The 15,214-nt window shown below is 32.9% G+C and overlaps 1 protein-coding gene across 4 annotated transcripts in view; it reads right to left on the reverse strand.

Moving 5' to 3' along the window:
• Nucleotides 1-1,744: 1,744 nt before the first annotated feature.
• LOC100169229 (SLIT-ROBO Rho GTPase-activating protein 1) overlaps nt 1,745-15,214 on the reverse strand; it is a 57,580-nt gene continuing 44,110 nt past the window's right edge. For 3 of the 4 annotated variants that reach the window (XM_029487535.1, XM_029487536.1, XM_001945407.5), the window contains exons 8-13: nt 14,978-15,190; nt 14,227-14,332; nt 13,826-14,124; nt 11,639-11,819; nt 10,159-10,417; nt 1,745-3,109 (exon numbers count right to left, since the gene is read on the reverse strand). In XM_029487535.1, coding sequence (XP_029343395.1) covers nt 2,357-3,109; nt 10,159-10,417; nt 11,639-11,819; nt 13,826-14,124; nt 14,227-14,332; nt 14,978-15,190 — 1,811 coding nt within the window. In that variant the 3' untranslated portion in view covers nt 1,745-2,356. Of the gene's footprint in view, nt 3,110-4,515; nt 4,943-10,158; nt 10,418-11,638; nt 11,820-13,825; nt 14,125-14,226; nt 14,333-14,977; nt 15,191-15,214 lie in introns of those variants that run through there. The other variant, XM_029487537.1, reaches the window with a different exon arrangement.

The following is a 15,214-nucleotide window of genomic DNA, read 5'->3' on the forward strand; positions in this document are numbered from 1 at the left end:
ATATCAAACGTTATTTTTTTTTTAGCGTAAAAATAAATAATTTTTCTTTGTTTTAGAATTTTATACGCGGGTTATAACATAATATTATATCAATAATGCAATAATAATAATAATAATAATAATAATAATAATAATAATCGTTTTAAAAAAATACTTTTATGGGTAGAACAATATTATTACATCAATCGCAAATCTTGGCGGAGGACGATGTTTATGGTATATCACCCTGTCGACATAAAATAATGAATTCACGTATAAAATAACGGTTTTAAAACAATATCAAAATGGAAAATACATTTCAGTTGACCAATGTGTTGGCGTTTACAAGTCGTTACGCACACGTTAACATAATTTACCCGTCCAAAGTATAGCAACATAAAATATAATAATAAGAATAAGAATAAAAATAATATTACAACAATTTAAAATAATAATAATATGATTTTGATGCAAGTACGCAAAATCTTTTCGGGAAGTATGCTTAGATAATATTATAATATAATAATGTTTTATATAATATTAAATTTAATATATTATAGGTATACTTATAATATATAATATATTTCAAATGAATACGATTTATAAAATATCGCGGAGGAAACAATATTACTGGCACGGAACCAGGATTAAAAATGGGAGGAGAGCCGTTCAGAAGGGAATGTTTATAATATATAGCTACTAATAAGTATAATATAATAATATGAAAATAGGTACAAGAGTGTAATGTATATAGTGTAATACAAAACAAAATCATCTCATAACTGTAAATTACATCTTAAACGATTTGTCGCACCAGGGGGGAGGGTCCTAAAAAATAATGGCCCTCATCCATTAGTATCTGCGCCGGAAAGAATAATATATGAATTATTATTGTAATGTTTCAGTGTAATAACGTTGTTGGTGTCCTGATGGGAGTATTACCTTACAATGAGTAAACAATATATTATATTATACACGAACAGACCGATTAAAAACGGAACGGAACATTAATTATTATTTGACAACAGGTACCAATCATAACATTATTTGGACATGACTTATTAAATATTATTATAAAGTTTGACTTACAATTTTTCCCTTGAATTCCGCGTACAATACAAAATCTACAAATCCTATAGAATATCATCATGATCTGTTCATAAAATACTATACAATCAGTCTCGTTCCACTTGTAAAAAGGGTAAAAGCACGAAAATATTTTCAGTCTCGACGCAATTCAATGAGCTCGACAATTCATTACGTTTTAATTGTCCACGTGGGAGCGGCGCGGTGCGATCCTCTTGGAATTCAGACGTTCGTGCCAGGTCTCGCCGAGAGCGTTTCGAATCGAGTGCCATTCAACACACGGCCTCGATCGAAAAATGTCCGAACAAACCAAACAGGCGCTAGTAATATTAATTAGGTACGTTTACTTGCGCATATCATTATTATTTAGTACACGAACGCGATTTGAGCGTAAATCGAAAAAAATAAATAAAATATAGGCCTTCGCGTTGCATTGTTGCGCATAAAAACTCCATCCGCAAAATCTACTATAGTAACTTTGAATAATAATATTATTGGTGTATGTTTTTTATTATAATACAATAATATGAGATCAGGTTCGATTTAATAAATATATTATGATTACTTTTGTGAATATTTCGTGTAAACACTCGGGGATGTAGGAAACTGCACACACGCACACGGACGATTTATTTATTAAATGCACACGTTAGAATTGTAATGACTAAAACACGACGAATTGTAGTAATATAATATATAGTATAATAATATAATATCGATTAAAAAATAATGTTTAAATAAATATATATATATCATAATATATTATTAATATTTTAAAAAAGAATGATATTAAAAAGGAATGACCGTTTATCAAAGATTATAAATTTTATTATTTCATTATACGAGTACAATGCTATCGTGGATAATGTATAAAACTATCACGTCTGCAGGTGAAGTAGCCAAGTAGGTATTATAATATTATTATATAATGTTGATACTGCAGGGACGACCGTTGTATGTCAAAAGTATTTCCCCATCGGATTTGACTGGACAACACATTGATAGTATATACTAATTTGCATATATAGTTAGGGGTGGGTCGACGAGTGGTCGCACAGTCGCGTAACTAAGAAGGATCACAGATCACAGTTGCTAGAGTGTGGATAGGTACCCCTACTTAAATGGTATACACAAGGAATTAAGTAGATTTTATTATTGTTATTAGTTGTCGGCGGTCGTACAAATATGTCAATATATTTTGTGTGAGGGAGGACGTTACGAGTTTCGGAAACTAAAACCGGAAGTTACACCACCGGTTGCGGTCATACATGGTAGGTATGGTTAGGTACTACTAAGGGTGGTGTGGTGGTGATGGCCCGTCGTTGCACGCCTTGCTGGCCGCAAGGAAGACTGGTTTTTTGAATATCTGCGGCTTGGCCTTGAGTGGAGGCTTGGTCGACTTGGGCGGAAGTTCGGGCTTGTCGCCGCCACCGTTGGTCAGCTGCGGCACCGCGGGCAACGGTTTGCTGTACTTCTTCAACGTGCACTGGTTCTGCTTGGCGAAACGCTCAGCGGCCGTGCCCATGTCCGGGCTGTCGGGTTCTTGGGTCGGAACCACGGACGCGTCCTGCGGAGCTGCTCCACCACCGGGATTCCTGGCCGGAAGGTCCATGACCAGATCGGGGGCGCCACCGGTACCCTTCATGTCAGTGGCGTGTTGCTGGAGCTGATGCCGGACGGCGGGCAGCGGCTTTCGGTCGATGGAACCCTGCGAGTCGGCCCGCTTCCGCCACAGCTGGATCTTGTGGTCGAACGAGTCGTCGCCCAGGCTCAGGCTCTTGGCGTGCGTCCTGGCCCGCGAACCGTCCTCGTCCCCGCCGCCGACGCCGCAGCAGTCCGCCGACTTGGACCGGTTGTGATGTTCGCGGGCCGCTACAGGTGGCGGCGATGACGCCGAGTAGTTTTCCGCTCTCTTCCGACGTCCTTCCGCGATCGGCAGCTGCTGCTTGCACGGGGCGACGGCCCTCGGGATGCCCTCGTGCAGTGGCGACTCAGAGTCCAACGCCGAGTCTTTGCCCGAGTCCAAGCTGTCGGTGCTGCCCATCTGCAAAACGTCACACGCACACGCCCATACCCACGCCCGTTATTGTTTGAGTCATCACCACAACGCACAGTTATTGTTTTCACAATAATAATAATATGGGCTGAGCCCGTTATAACGGTCACAGCAGATGAAAATCCTACTGCAACTGTTACTGCAGTCAACAAACAACTATTATACTACTATATACCTACTTATGCTGTATGATACTAATATAAATAATAGCAATAAATTAAGAAACATTATAAAAATCGCATTCCAAAACGGTGTTAAAGCAGCCATCATTCCGCCGGACGGTATGTTTAAACAATAAGACTACTATTTTATATTATGGTGTTCAGGTCTGTTATGGAAATGTGTTTATTATCCCAAATGTGGCACAACAAAATGCGTACAAAACGATTTTATGCTTCACGTTTGTACGATTGTTTTAATAATAAAAAAATTAACAAATAAAAACGTGAGACGTAAGTCCGGATCGACTAAAAAAACTAAATATTGGCGTGTAAAGATATTTTACAAATAACACGTTATTATAATTTATAACATGCATAAATAAACTAAATGGAAATAAGTAGATGATTATTTTTTAAACAAAAAAATAACCAGAAAACCCGTTTTTGTAATAATATTGTACTGAAAAATTATACTGAATTCTCGTACGAAAGGGGTAAGTACTTAGCACAATATACTTTTGCTATGTTTTAAATGCAAAAAAACTCGAACAATAATGAGAATCTCAAAGTTCCTCACAAAGGGTTAGATTATGTATGAATAAATAAATAATATTTTATATTAAAAACAACATTTTAGTTACATCACATAATGTAAGGTTATCTTAATTATCTTATTTTAGTGTTTACATAATGTGCAGACAAACTCACCTAAATATCTAAAAAGCAATACATGCAAAACTAAAATAAACTATTTAAATACACGATGTAACTAAAAAAAGCCATGTCTAACAAGTTACAACGAGCAAAGATATTGCTACAAATCTATCACCAACCCTGACGGTATAATAATACATTTCAGTGCGTCAACCAGATGAGTCACATTTTACTAATTGTTAAGGACAAGCAAACAAAATTCGGTATCTCATTAACCTTAAATATTGGCCGGAAATAATTTATTTTTATGTATTATCTTTGGAAGTAATAAAAAGATTTTTTAATTTTCTACCGAAATATAGATATTTATTACATGAATAAAAACTAATTTTTTGTAAAAGTGGACTTACACGGTTGATGCACTGAACCCTTTATAAAACATATTTAAATTTTTTATTTTCAGTATTACAAAATAAAAATAAAAATATCATATTGTACGTGTAACGCAAAAGTCTATGTAGGTATTTTATTTAAAAACAAAAAATTAAAAAATATTGATTGAAACAAAAGTTATTTATTTTGTCAGGTCTTCCTGTAATACACTGTATAGTATTATTATGGTTGAACATTTATTTTTTATTCTCCGACGACGTACAATATATACAGTGACAGTGTGCAACGACAATAAGTGCCTAACAGTGAAACTCACCAACGTTATATGTTACGCTTGGAATATAATATTCCAGGTAGGTGCACAAGACGATTCATCAGTTATGCACTTCTTCATTTTTTCTTTAATACTGTAATAGCTATTCCAAATCTGATGTTCGGGAATTTTTAATAAATTTAAACAATTTACTTTTGAATGATTGCGATTTTTTGTACCTCCCATTTCAGGAGTGTCCTGTAGTGAAAGTGTGATAAGCACTTCTGTTTTTCAAACGAGAACCATCTTTTTTATCCTTAAATTATTCAGCAGATAGTTTTTTTGAAAACGTTGATGTATCTAAATCAAAATATAAACAAGTATTTTCCCGAGTTCATAAGTTGATGATGAGTTCAAAAGTTCATAAACTTAATGTAGGTATTAAGGATAACAGTCATGAACCATGATACTATCCCGGTTAGGGTTATACATGCAATTCAAATAAATGTACCTACATCTAACATTATTTAGTCCTAAATCCTAATTATTAGGTACCTATTATAAATTGTAAAATGCCTATAAATTAATATAATTCACCTACCATAATGTTTAAAACAATTAAAAAGCAAACTATACCTATATAGGTACTTCCTGTTTTATCGTAGGTATCTACTATCTATTTTTTTCGTCATCATAAACAAATACATATTTATTAAATGATACATTTTAATATTTAATATTATGTATATTATATGGAATTATATTAATATCTATTATTCTTAGTGCATAATATGGTTCATAACTAGGAAACGACTAGTTACCACACAGCATTTTAATATTTCCCAACTATGATATAAATATTTTCAGGAAAACAATATAGTTGTCAAAATATTTGAAAAAGTTGCGTAAATAATAAGGAAATATTTTATTTATATTATTTGGCCAAGAAGTTCGCATTTGAAAAATATTTTGTAAAAAACATTATAAAAATATAGTCAACATTTTTGTGCAACCATAAAGTCCAATATTTTGTTATCATGAGAATGAAATATTTATACAATATTATTAGTCAAATATTCATTATTCAAGCACTCCAAAATATTCACAAAATATTATCATTTTCCAAATGCTTTGTGTGATATATTATACAAAACGACCGGAAACACGAATAAAATTATCTGTGCACTGTGTGAAATTTCTTCGGCCTGGTAAAGGATTCGTCCCACTATGAGCTCAATAACGTTATAAATGCGCCCCACAAGATGTATAATATTATTATATTACCCCGGACAGGTCGCATCGGTTTGCAGACAATAAGCCGCACAAAAGCTGCATCCGATGTCCCACGCGACGAGTGTGTACATTATTGTCGTCGTCTTGCGAGGGATTATAATATTATTAATAACACATTATTATAATTTTGTCAGACGTATCGGCGGTAGTTGTGCAGGAACTGAAGAACGCGTCTTTGTATACGCATATTGTATTCTTTTATATTATTTTCATTATTTGCGAGTATAGTGATTAAACGAAGCATTGTTGAGGCGATCCTGACGTAAATCTGTCGGGTTCGCGATGAAAACCTTGTAAATCATTTCCGGAGTTGAGGACATCGACTGTGCGACGGCGTGGTAACAATATAACGGTAATCAGTGGTTGTTACTTCACGTCGAGTGGTCGCAGCTCGCGGCTTTGCTCGGATTATTATATACTCCTGCAGCATGACGTCTATAATAATAATAATATGCTCACTCGGAGATAACACGATGCAGCAGAAATTGCAGTACCGCGCGGGGTGTCACGTGTTTCTAAAAATATATCCATTTTTTTTTTTCATTTCAAACGCAAGACGCGTCTCATTTCAAAGGTCACTGCCAAATAACGGATGTTCCGCGTAATTTTATAATGTTTCGACGTTTTCTAAAACACACTGAGAATTCGTCTTATACAAAGTACACGCATATAATAATATAATGGGGGAATAGGAAGATGAAAAACATAAATACGATTATAGCAAGTATACCCAGGTATAAGTCGACTCCGTAATGTCATAAATGTCCTAGTGGTCCTGGTGCGAACCTATCACCGGTAGAGGCGATCGGTGATCGACGTTAATGATATTATGCACTATATACAGCAGCTGCAGATCTCGTTTTGACACGACCGTAGTAGTAAATGGACACAGCATACGGTGATGATTATGATATTTTTATTATGCAGACGGTAAATGACAAGGTGCAATATCGTAGAACAGTAAATTGTAATTAGGTGTACTGCAGTGTTTCGGTGCGTTCGATCCTATAGTGTGAATATAGTTCAGCCGTCGTCCTGGCCGCAGCTGCAGCACCAGGACTACTAGGACATTACGGAGTAAACTTGATACTATATAATGTGCTAGGTTAGCTGCATATTGACAGGATGACACCGCCACCGTCACTCACCGTCACGACCTCCTGTATATTATTTAGCGTGCGTTCCGAATGTCTTGGATCCCCGAGAGACCTCGCGACGAAAGAAACTTTTGACAACACGATGCATAAATCATCAAGAGGGGGAGGGTTTGCGTGAACAGTTATCATTTCTATTACAGCAATGCGCCTACTAATTTTTGTATAATATAATATGTAAGTGGGTACGTGTTGATTCACTATAAGCATAATATATAGGTATTGCCAACTCCGTTTTTTCAATAACAGTAATTCAAGATCTGATTCTCAGAACTATTATGTTCATACGAAGAGGAGGCCATATTTTCAGAAATTAAAGCAGATAGTTTTTATTTGAAAATATTTACCATCTGAAAAAAAGTTCAAATGAAGAACTTATGAATTATTTTTAATTTAGTGTAAACTTTTAGGATAATACATAAGGTCCATGTAGGGCTGGATTAAAGGAGTATACGGTCCCAATTTTTTTTAAAGGGCATATAATTTTACATTATTAACATTATTACATTTTATAGTATTTTAAATCATTAGAAATTGGAATGAACAGTTAATAATATTCATTTCTACTAGAATTATATATTTTAGTAGGTACCAGAAGCATCGCTCTAGAATAGCGACTAATAATTATTTATATTATCCATTCAGAAATAATATTATTATAAACATTATTATTTTATCTTTTAATATAGAATCTTTAATAAGTACAGAAATTGTAATAATTCAGAAACCGATTTTTACAACTTTATTGGATACTTAACATTTTTCAAAAAATGCATCTGCTTTTAACAATTTACATTGAAAAAAAGGTTGGTTCTCATTTAAAAAAAACACAATAACCCTTAAATCGTGTAAAAGATCTAAGCATTTTAAAATATGGACCTTATGTATATAGCCGGTACCTATGTAAAAACTCCAAAAATCAGATTTATAATAAATTCATTATTTAAGTAAAATTCCATCTAGGTTAGCTTGTCATTGATGAATCACTCTGTATATTATATATAGGTATTTGTTCACTGTAATTTGAAGATTCCCCAAAAACTCGTTGTATAGTATAATATAGGACGACGTTTCGACAGTGCAATTATATATAATAGTGAAACACTAATTGTTTAATTATTCTTCAATCGCGCGGCGTTTCCGTTAAATTGCTTATGGTTATTTTTTCTCTTTCTATACCTACGCCAAATGTGCACTGGCTCTTGCGAGGGTAATCGAGAAGTCGTTTCAGTAACTGTTCAACCAAACTAATTACTCTGCACCGGAAACTCGAGTTTTCGGACTATATTTACTTCTCCGCTCCGATCAAAATGTCTACAATATTACACGGAGTCATGTCTTCTTAATATTATTATTATTATTTTACCAACTCGCTGCTCTACTCGTCATCGTGCAGCATTTTTGCGTTTATCGCGGTGAACGGCACACGGTTATTACTGCACACATTACGTCTCTCGTCGTCACAACTTGCGAAAATATATTATAAATGTATCGAACACGATTTTTACCGGACGATCTGATCACGATTAATGTCGAGTAGGCACGTCATGTGATCGAGATTGCGGTGGGATCGGCAGGTGGTGTACGGTGTAGTACAAACGATGTACTTAGCGGTCAGCGATGATAGATATTATTATAATTCATCTCAAGACGAGCATTGCGCTGTATGGTGCACTCGGATGCAATTTTCTATTTCATATTATATTTTTATCGTGCTATATCTTAACACAACACACCATGTCGTCGCCGTGTGTCCGAGTTCGCATATTGTCCATGTAAAATGCAACCATCGACCAAAAGCTCAAGCACTACCTATATTATATTATTATTATTATCATCATCATCGTGGTGAGCAATAAGGAACCGACAGATTTATTATAAAATACAGACATATCGTTTAATAATAATAATAAAAAAAATATGTTTACAAAATATAATATAAATGTATATATTTATATATTATTATACCACCTATATTATAATATATATTCCAAAATATATATTTTACGTAAAATTGTACATGCGGTTTACAAAATATAATATTACGTTGCGTAAAACAATGATAATAAAAAAATATAATATTTAGATATAAACCTAAAAGGTCCACGAAACATTAACATGTTGGAACACGACTTACTCCTGTGACTATGGTACTGAGATAATATTCTACGATTTAATTACATCTATATTGTAACCAACTATATAACACTGTTGAAATCGTATTTAATTGTATATTAAATATTAAAAAAATCTATTGGTAAAAATAAATTAAAACTATTAGGTAATAATAAATAATAATAAAAAATAATTATAATACAGTAATAATTATTGCGCTGGTATAAATGTGTCGTTCGGATAAATAGTATGATATATATATATAGAGTATACACAAGTATCTGTTTTGGAGTTATTAACGAACTGCGCATTAGGCTTCTTTGATTTTTAGATTCTAAAAGCGGACCAGCAAGAGTGAGCGAGAAGCCTCACAGAAAATGCAAAAGCTCGTGAACAGGCGTTGGATGAAAAAAGTTTGGAGGACTCAAATCGCAAAAATAAAGTTTTAAAACAGATTCCATCATGCTTAGTAAAAATAATAAAATCACCATTAAACAACAGTTGTAAGTATAACAGTTGTAGGTATGTTGTATAGGCGATAAAAAATAATAACAACGATCCCGGCTGGGATTTTCGTAGTAAGAACACGCACACGCACACGCAAGACACTCGTAGTGATTTATATAGATTTATAGGTATAACTCTCTACGCGTAAACAATACAAAACATCTACGTACACAATATAATATTATCGTCGTTACACACACAAGTATGGGTACATATAATTAAAATGAAATTTATATGCACGGTATGCACACGAAGTCTACGATAGTATTATCATATATGTAATAATTATTAACTACACGAAAAAAAAATACAAAGGATGCGGAAGAAGATGTTTTCGAAAAAAAGTAATTTACGATAAAAAATAAAAAATAATAATTCAATTCAATTTAAAAGAAAAAACCTTTTCAAACTACGATATCTCTACGAGTGGTTTATTAATAATAAAAAAAAAAAAACCGGCAGAACAAAACGTAAAATGCATTCGACTCAGACGGTGGTCTCAAGTACCTCGTGAGTGGGCGCGTCGGCTACGGCCCGGCGGTGGGGCGAAGACGACGCCGAGTTCCGGCCACTGGCCACTGTCCCGGAGCCCGCCGAGTTCGGTGGCCACGGAACGTCGGCCAGCGGCGGCGACGAGTAACCGGAAGCAGCGGACTCGGACAGCACCGAGTCGTTGGAGCTGGACGTCCGCCGTCTGGTCGAATCGTCTGAGGACGTGATGGACTTGGCGCAGGGTTCGGCCGCAGGTTTCTCGCGTTCTTCATCCCTGTAAGCAAACAAACAAGTTTAAGACGAGGACTTCGTAGGGGGGCCAACCTTTGTCGTACGCCGCGGGTATAATGTATACAGGTATAATGTAAAGAGGGCTTTTCCTGTTTTGATTTAAAGTACCTAAATATAGTATTATGTTTGTGCCGTACGCAGGGTAGTATATAACAGGCGGAAATTTTCCATAATTTTTGAGGGAGGTTGGTATTTAAAAATATTATTTATTGCGCATATCAAATTATATTAAACACGTGTTAAGACCTAAGTGTGATTTATTTTAGATATGCCACGTGTATTATACGAATATCTACGCATATAATATGTTTGACGTTTGTGTATTGATATAATATATATTATTAGCATTTATGAACTATTACTATAAAGTGATAAGAAAGATGGGTAGATAGATGAAAGCTTTATTAAACAAATATTTAAAAAAAAATTTTTTTTGCCTTCAACTATATTTTAAATGAAAGTTACTTTACATTTATTATTAACTATAGTAGTGACCAATGACCACTTAATATGTTTGAGAGGTGGCTAATTTCTACGTTTGTACGTTTTGAGGGGGCTTCACCTCCTCAAGCCTTACCACCGCCAATTTTCGCCAGTGGGCTAGTTGAAATAAAATATAAAAATAATCTTGTCTAAATTAAGCTTCAATATACATTGGTGAAATTTCAAAAAGTTAGAAATCTGTCTCAGAAAAATATTTTGTGGGTAGGTACTTCCCCTACCCGTTTGTTTGTCCCAAAACATACGTGACGTACGATAATTTGTTCAATGTATTCTTGTTAGATTCATTAACATAATGTATGTGGTTCGACGCTCGATTTAATTTTTCAGCTGGGTAGAGTACAATATTATAATAGTGACACTGGTTTAGAATTTCAAAAAAAATGTTAACAAATCGAGTACAGAATTTATTTTATTTTTAATTTTGTTTTTCATCACCCAACTTAAAATATTATAAAAAAAACGTATTCGATTGCTGGAATATATTTGTTTTATTTAACCGAAATTCAATGAATATAATATTCATTAGCAGAAGTTATTATTTAAATTATATTATAGCCATGACGAGATAAAAAAAAATAAGTATGCCTATACATATAGACTCACAATATTTTAAAACACAGGACAGTTATTTTTTAAAAACATTTTGGTTTCACAAAGTTATGATTTTAGATTGCCACGATTGTTAAATTAGCATGTTTACCTGATCTTAAGAAGTATATATTTGTCTGGTATAAGACCTTCTCGTCCGTTGACACAACCACGCCACCAATCTCCAGAAACTTGTGTATGAAGAGCAATAGTTTCACCCTTCTTGAAACTTAATTCCCGTTCTGATCGAGCAACAAAATCATGCTGTGCTGTAGCCTCGAGACTTTCACATTCTACAATAAAAAGAAATACACTTTAAGTAATATATAACAAAACATAATTATAAGTATAAACTATTATAATAAATTAATCAAAGGCATTTTCAAAAAAAAAAAATAACCATTGTGTATGAGATTCAAATATCCAAATGTAGATCAATATCTTACTCATCTTTGGCTTAGCGGCCTCACAAAAATAAAAAAATTTCGATTTTAGTAAAAACAATATTATAATATCAATGAATTTAATTTTCAAAGCAGGTACTTTTGAAATAAGAGTTTGCCAGATGTAGAGTTGTACGTATGGCACATGTATATCTGTATACAAAATTTACATTTGATAATTTATGTGAAGCCCAATCAACTCAAAAATGGACGTAACCACTTTAATTATAAAAAAAAAAAAGTAGGCTTGGATATAATATAGAATTTGTGTTTACAGTAGTCGTGATCATCGATACGCGACGGGACGCATGTGAATATGTAAGTGTTTGTTTACTATAATAATATAATATTATAGCGAATTCAGTACGTGACGTGCTCGAAACTATCTCAATAATTCCTCTGATTATCACAATATTAGAAAATTTAGTTTACAAGTTGTGGTCGATCCGTCAAAATACTCCACAACTGATCAAAAAAATTGTGACCCAATTTTAATAGGTAGAGATAATTAATACTAATATACACTGAACCATTGACGTCGATGTACAAATACGTCATTTTAATTGTATAAATAGACAATAGTATTGAATTTTATTATACTAAAATAAGTATAGTAAGTATAAAATAAAAAACAACCAGGATATTTCAGACTGGATGTGGGCACTTGTTTCGCTTCGGCTACCTTGTCAAGAACTAGTTTTGAACAACACATTAATGCATTATATTATATTCATTGTAACATGAAAACAAAGATAAATAGCTATCGCAGTTGACAAAAAATTTTGAATGGAACTACTCTGTTACATATTATAATTTTTATGGACAAATTTAAACATGTAAAAGCCCTCACAAACATATATGATTAATGATCGAAACTTTTTTAAATAAATAATATCTTATAAAAAGTTACTGATATAATTATTATTGCTTATGAATCTTAATGAATTATAATTTACCTAGTCAAAATATTAATTATAGTTAGAAAAAATAAAATAAGAAAAAACTATATAAGTAACAGTATTATCGTGAATGTTTGTTTTATAAAAAAAATCATGGTAATTATTAAACTTAAGGGTACTTATTATGATTTTTTACATTAACTCAAACCTTAAAAAAAAAAATAATAAAATATAGTGACCTTTTAATAACATTTTAGGTGTTTGGGTTTGTAAACTGAATTTAAAATTGTAGAACATAAAAATTCGAAGAAGAAAGTTTATAAACTATATAATATGTACATATTATGTTGTATAATCGTTAAAAAAATACAATTGTAAGTTGAGTACATTTTTGGTTCTGTTAAAAATATAAAATAAACATTCAATAATTGATGAAGACGTATAGGTAGTACAACTGATTATAATACTTATCTCAAACAAAATAAAAAAAAAAAAAAACTATACAAAAATGAAGAAAACATGATGATATATTTCAAACGTCTCGTTTCGTCAGTAATATTACTTGGAATATCAATAATAAATCATAATCATAAATTAGCCATAAACACGAAAAAGGCTTTATATCTATTACAATTTATAATTCAAGTGATTATCGAGTACCAACGTGATTTCAATGACTTGTCTTACTAAAGATGTTACCCAATTAAATGTTTGATGTAAGTAATCCCACCACAAGTCGTGACTCATATTTTCAAATCATTTACGTCAAGTCCAACACCAAATCGCTATGCTTCGTTAGTTTTCGTATTTTACAGAATGTTATTTGATCTCATTATATTCGGTTTCGCTCCGTTGGAATCAATAAGACACGTTTTTGTTGTGCTTTGGTTTTTTTTTTTCAATTGTTTCCTTCGACTAACAATGTATTTTACACCTAAACCACGCTTTAATACATACCGTCTTCTGATGGGTAAACCTCAGAGTCGATGTCCTCTGTGGTATGGTCAGAAGGTGAATCGCCCACGTCCACGTCATCGGGCTCACGGGATATGTACTTTTCGTACACAAGCCCACCGATATCCGACAGCGACGGGAATATGTCTTCGTGGAATAGAATAATATTTTTTATGAGATCGTTGACCAGGTTCTGGTACTGAACTTGGTCTTTTTCTTCGGGGACCGGCACTAACGTCGGACCAAAACAAATGGCCAAATTGTAAACATCCATCATGTTTTCGTCACTGAACTCCGACAAACTGAAATAATACACAAAATATTTTTAATCGACATAATATGACATAATAATATTATTATTAATGCACCACCTGCAGTACAAGTACACCCGTAATATAACTTACTGGTTTAGGAACGCAAATAAATATCTCAACATGACAACCACTTGATTTGGAAAGCTTTGAACGAGTTCTTTAATCTTCAAAACAAATTTATGACGTGATTCGAGTTCTAAAAAAACAATAAACATTTTAATAAAATATACAAGCTCGAAGACTTAACAATAAATAGGTATAATATGCGTAAACAACTTAATACAATAAAATTGTTTTGGTACCTAACTATTATATATTATTATTATTATTATTATTATTATTATATTATATTTTCATACAAAACGATAATTTAATAATTAATAATTATTTAAGAGCTGAAAAACATACGTTATATATTATTCAGTCGATAACTACACATCCCACGTGCAATATAGTCAAATTGAGTTATCCATTAAACACATTTTTCCTACGCATATTTAGGTAAATAAATCGAAAAATTATTCGATTTTAAAACTAGTTAATCTAATGATCTAAGTTTTCATTTATTTCTAGTCATAAATATATAATAGTTTCAAAATAAAAATTAGAAAATTAGTTTCGTTGAAATGTTGATAGGTATAGGTAACTATTTATCTCAAACAACATACCAAGTCAATACCAAAACTTAAATATAATTTTCGTACATTATATTATTATACAACTATGCATGAGAATGAACAGTTTTTTTTTTTTATAAATACGTTTGAAAACTATTTGTCAAACCATATACCTATTTTTTTTCAATTTTATAAATAAGATAAATTAAAAAAAAAAAGCTTACGGGCAAGTTCCATAAATTGATCGAAATAAATAATTGGGAACAAAGGTTCTCGGAGTTCACGTAAGTATAATTTCAACACTCCGGCCACGGAGTTTATGTCAGAGGCGTCCGTCATATCAGCAAGCGGGTCTTCGCCCCTCTCGAACGCGTCTTTAAAATTGTTGATTTCCACCTGTGAACCGGACACTCTGAAGATTCCTTGATGATGAAGACCTGCGGGGAAAATGTTGGATTAGC

The sequence above is a fragment of the Acyrthosiphon pisum genome, chromosome A1 (assembly GCF_005508785.2).
Source record: "Acyrthosiphon pisum isolate AL4f chromosome A1, pea_aphid_22Mar2018_4r6ur, whole genome shotgun sequence".
In the NCBI taxonomy this organism is placed as follows: Eukaryota; Metazoa; Arthropoda; class Insecta; order Hemiptera; family Aphididae; genus Acyrthosiphon; species Acyrthosiphon pisum.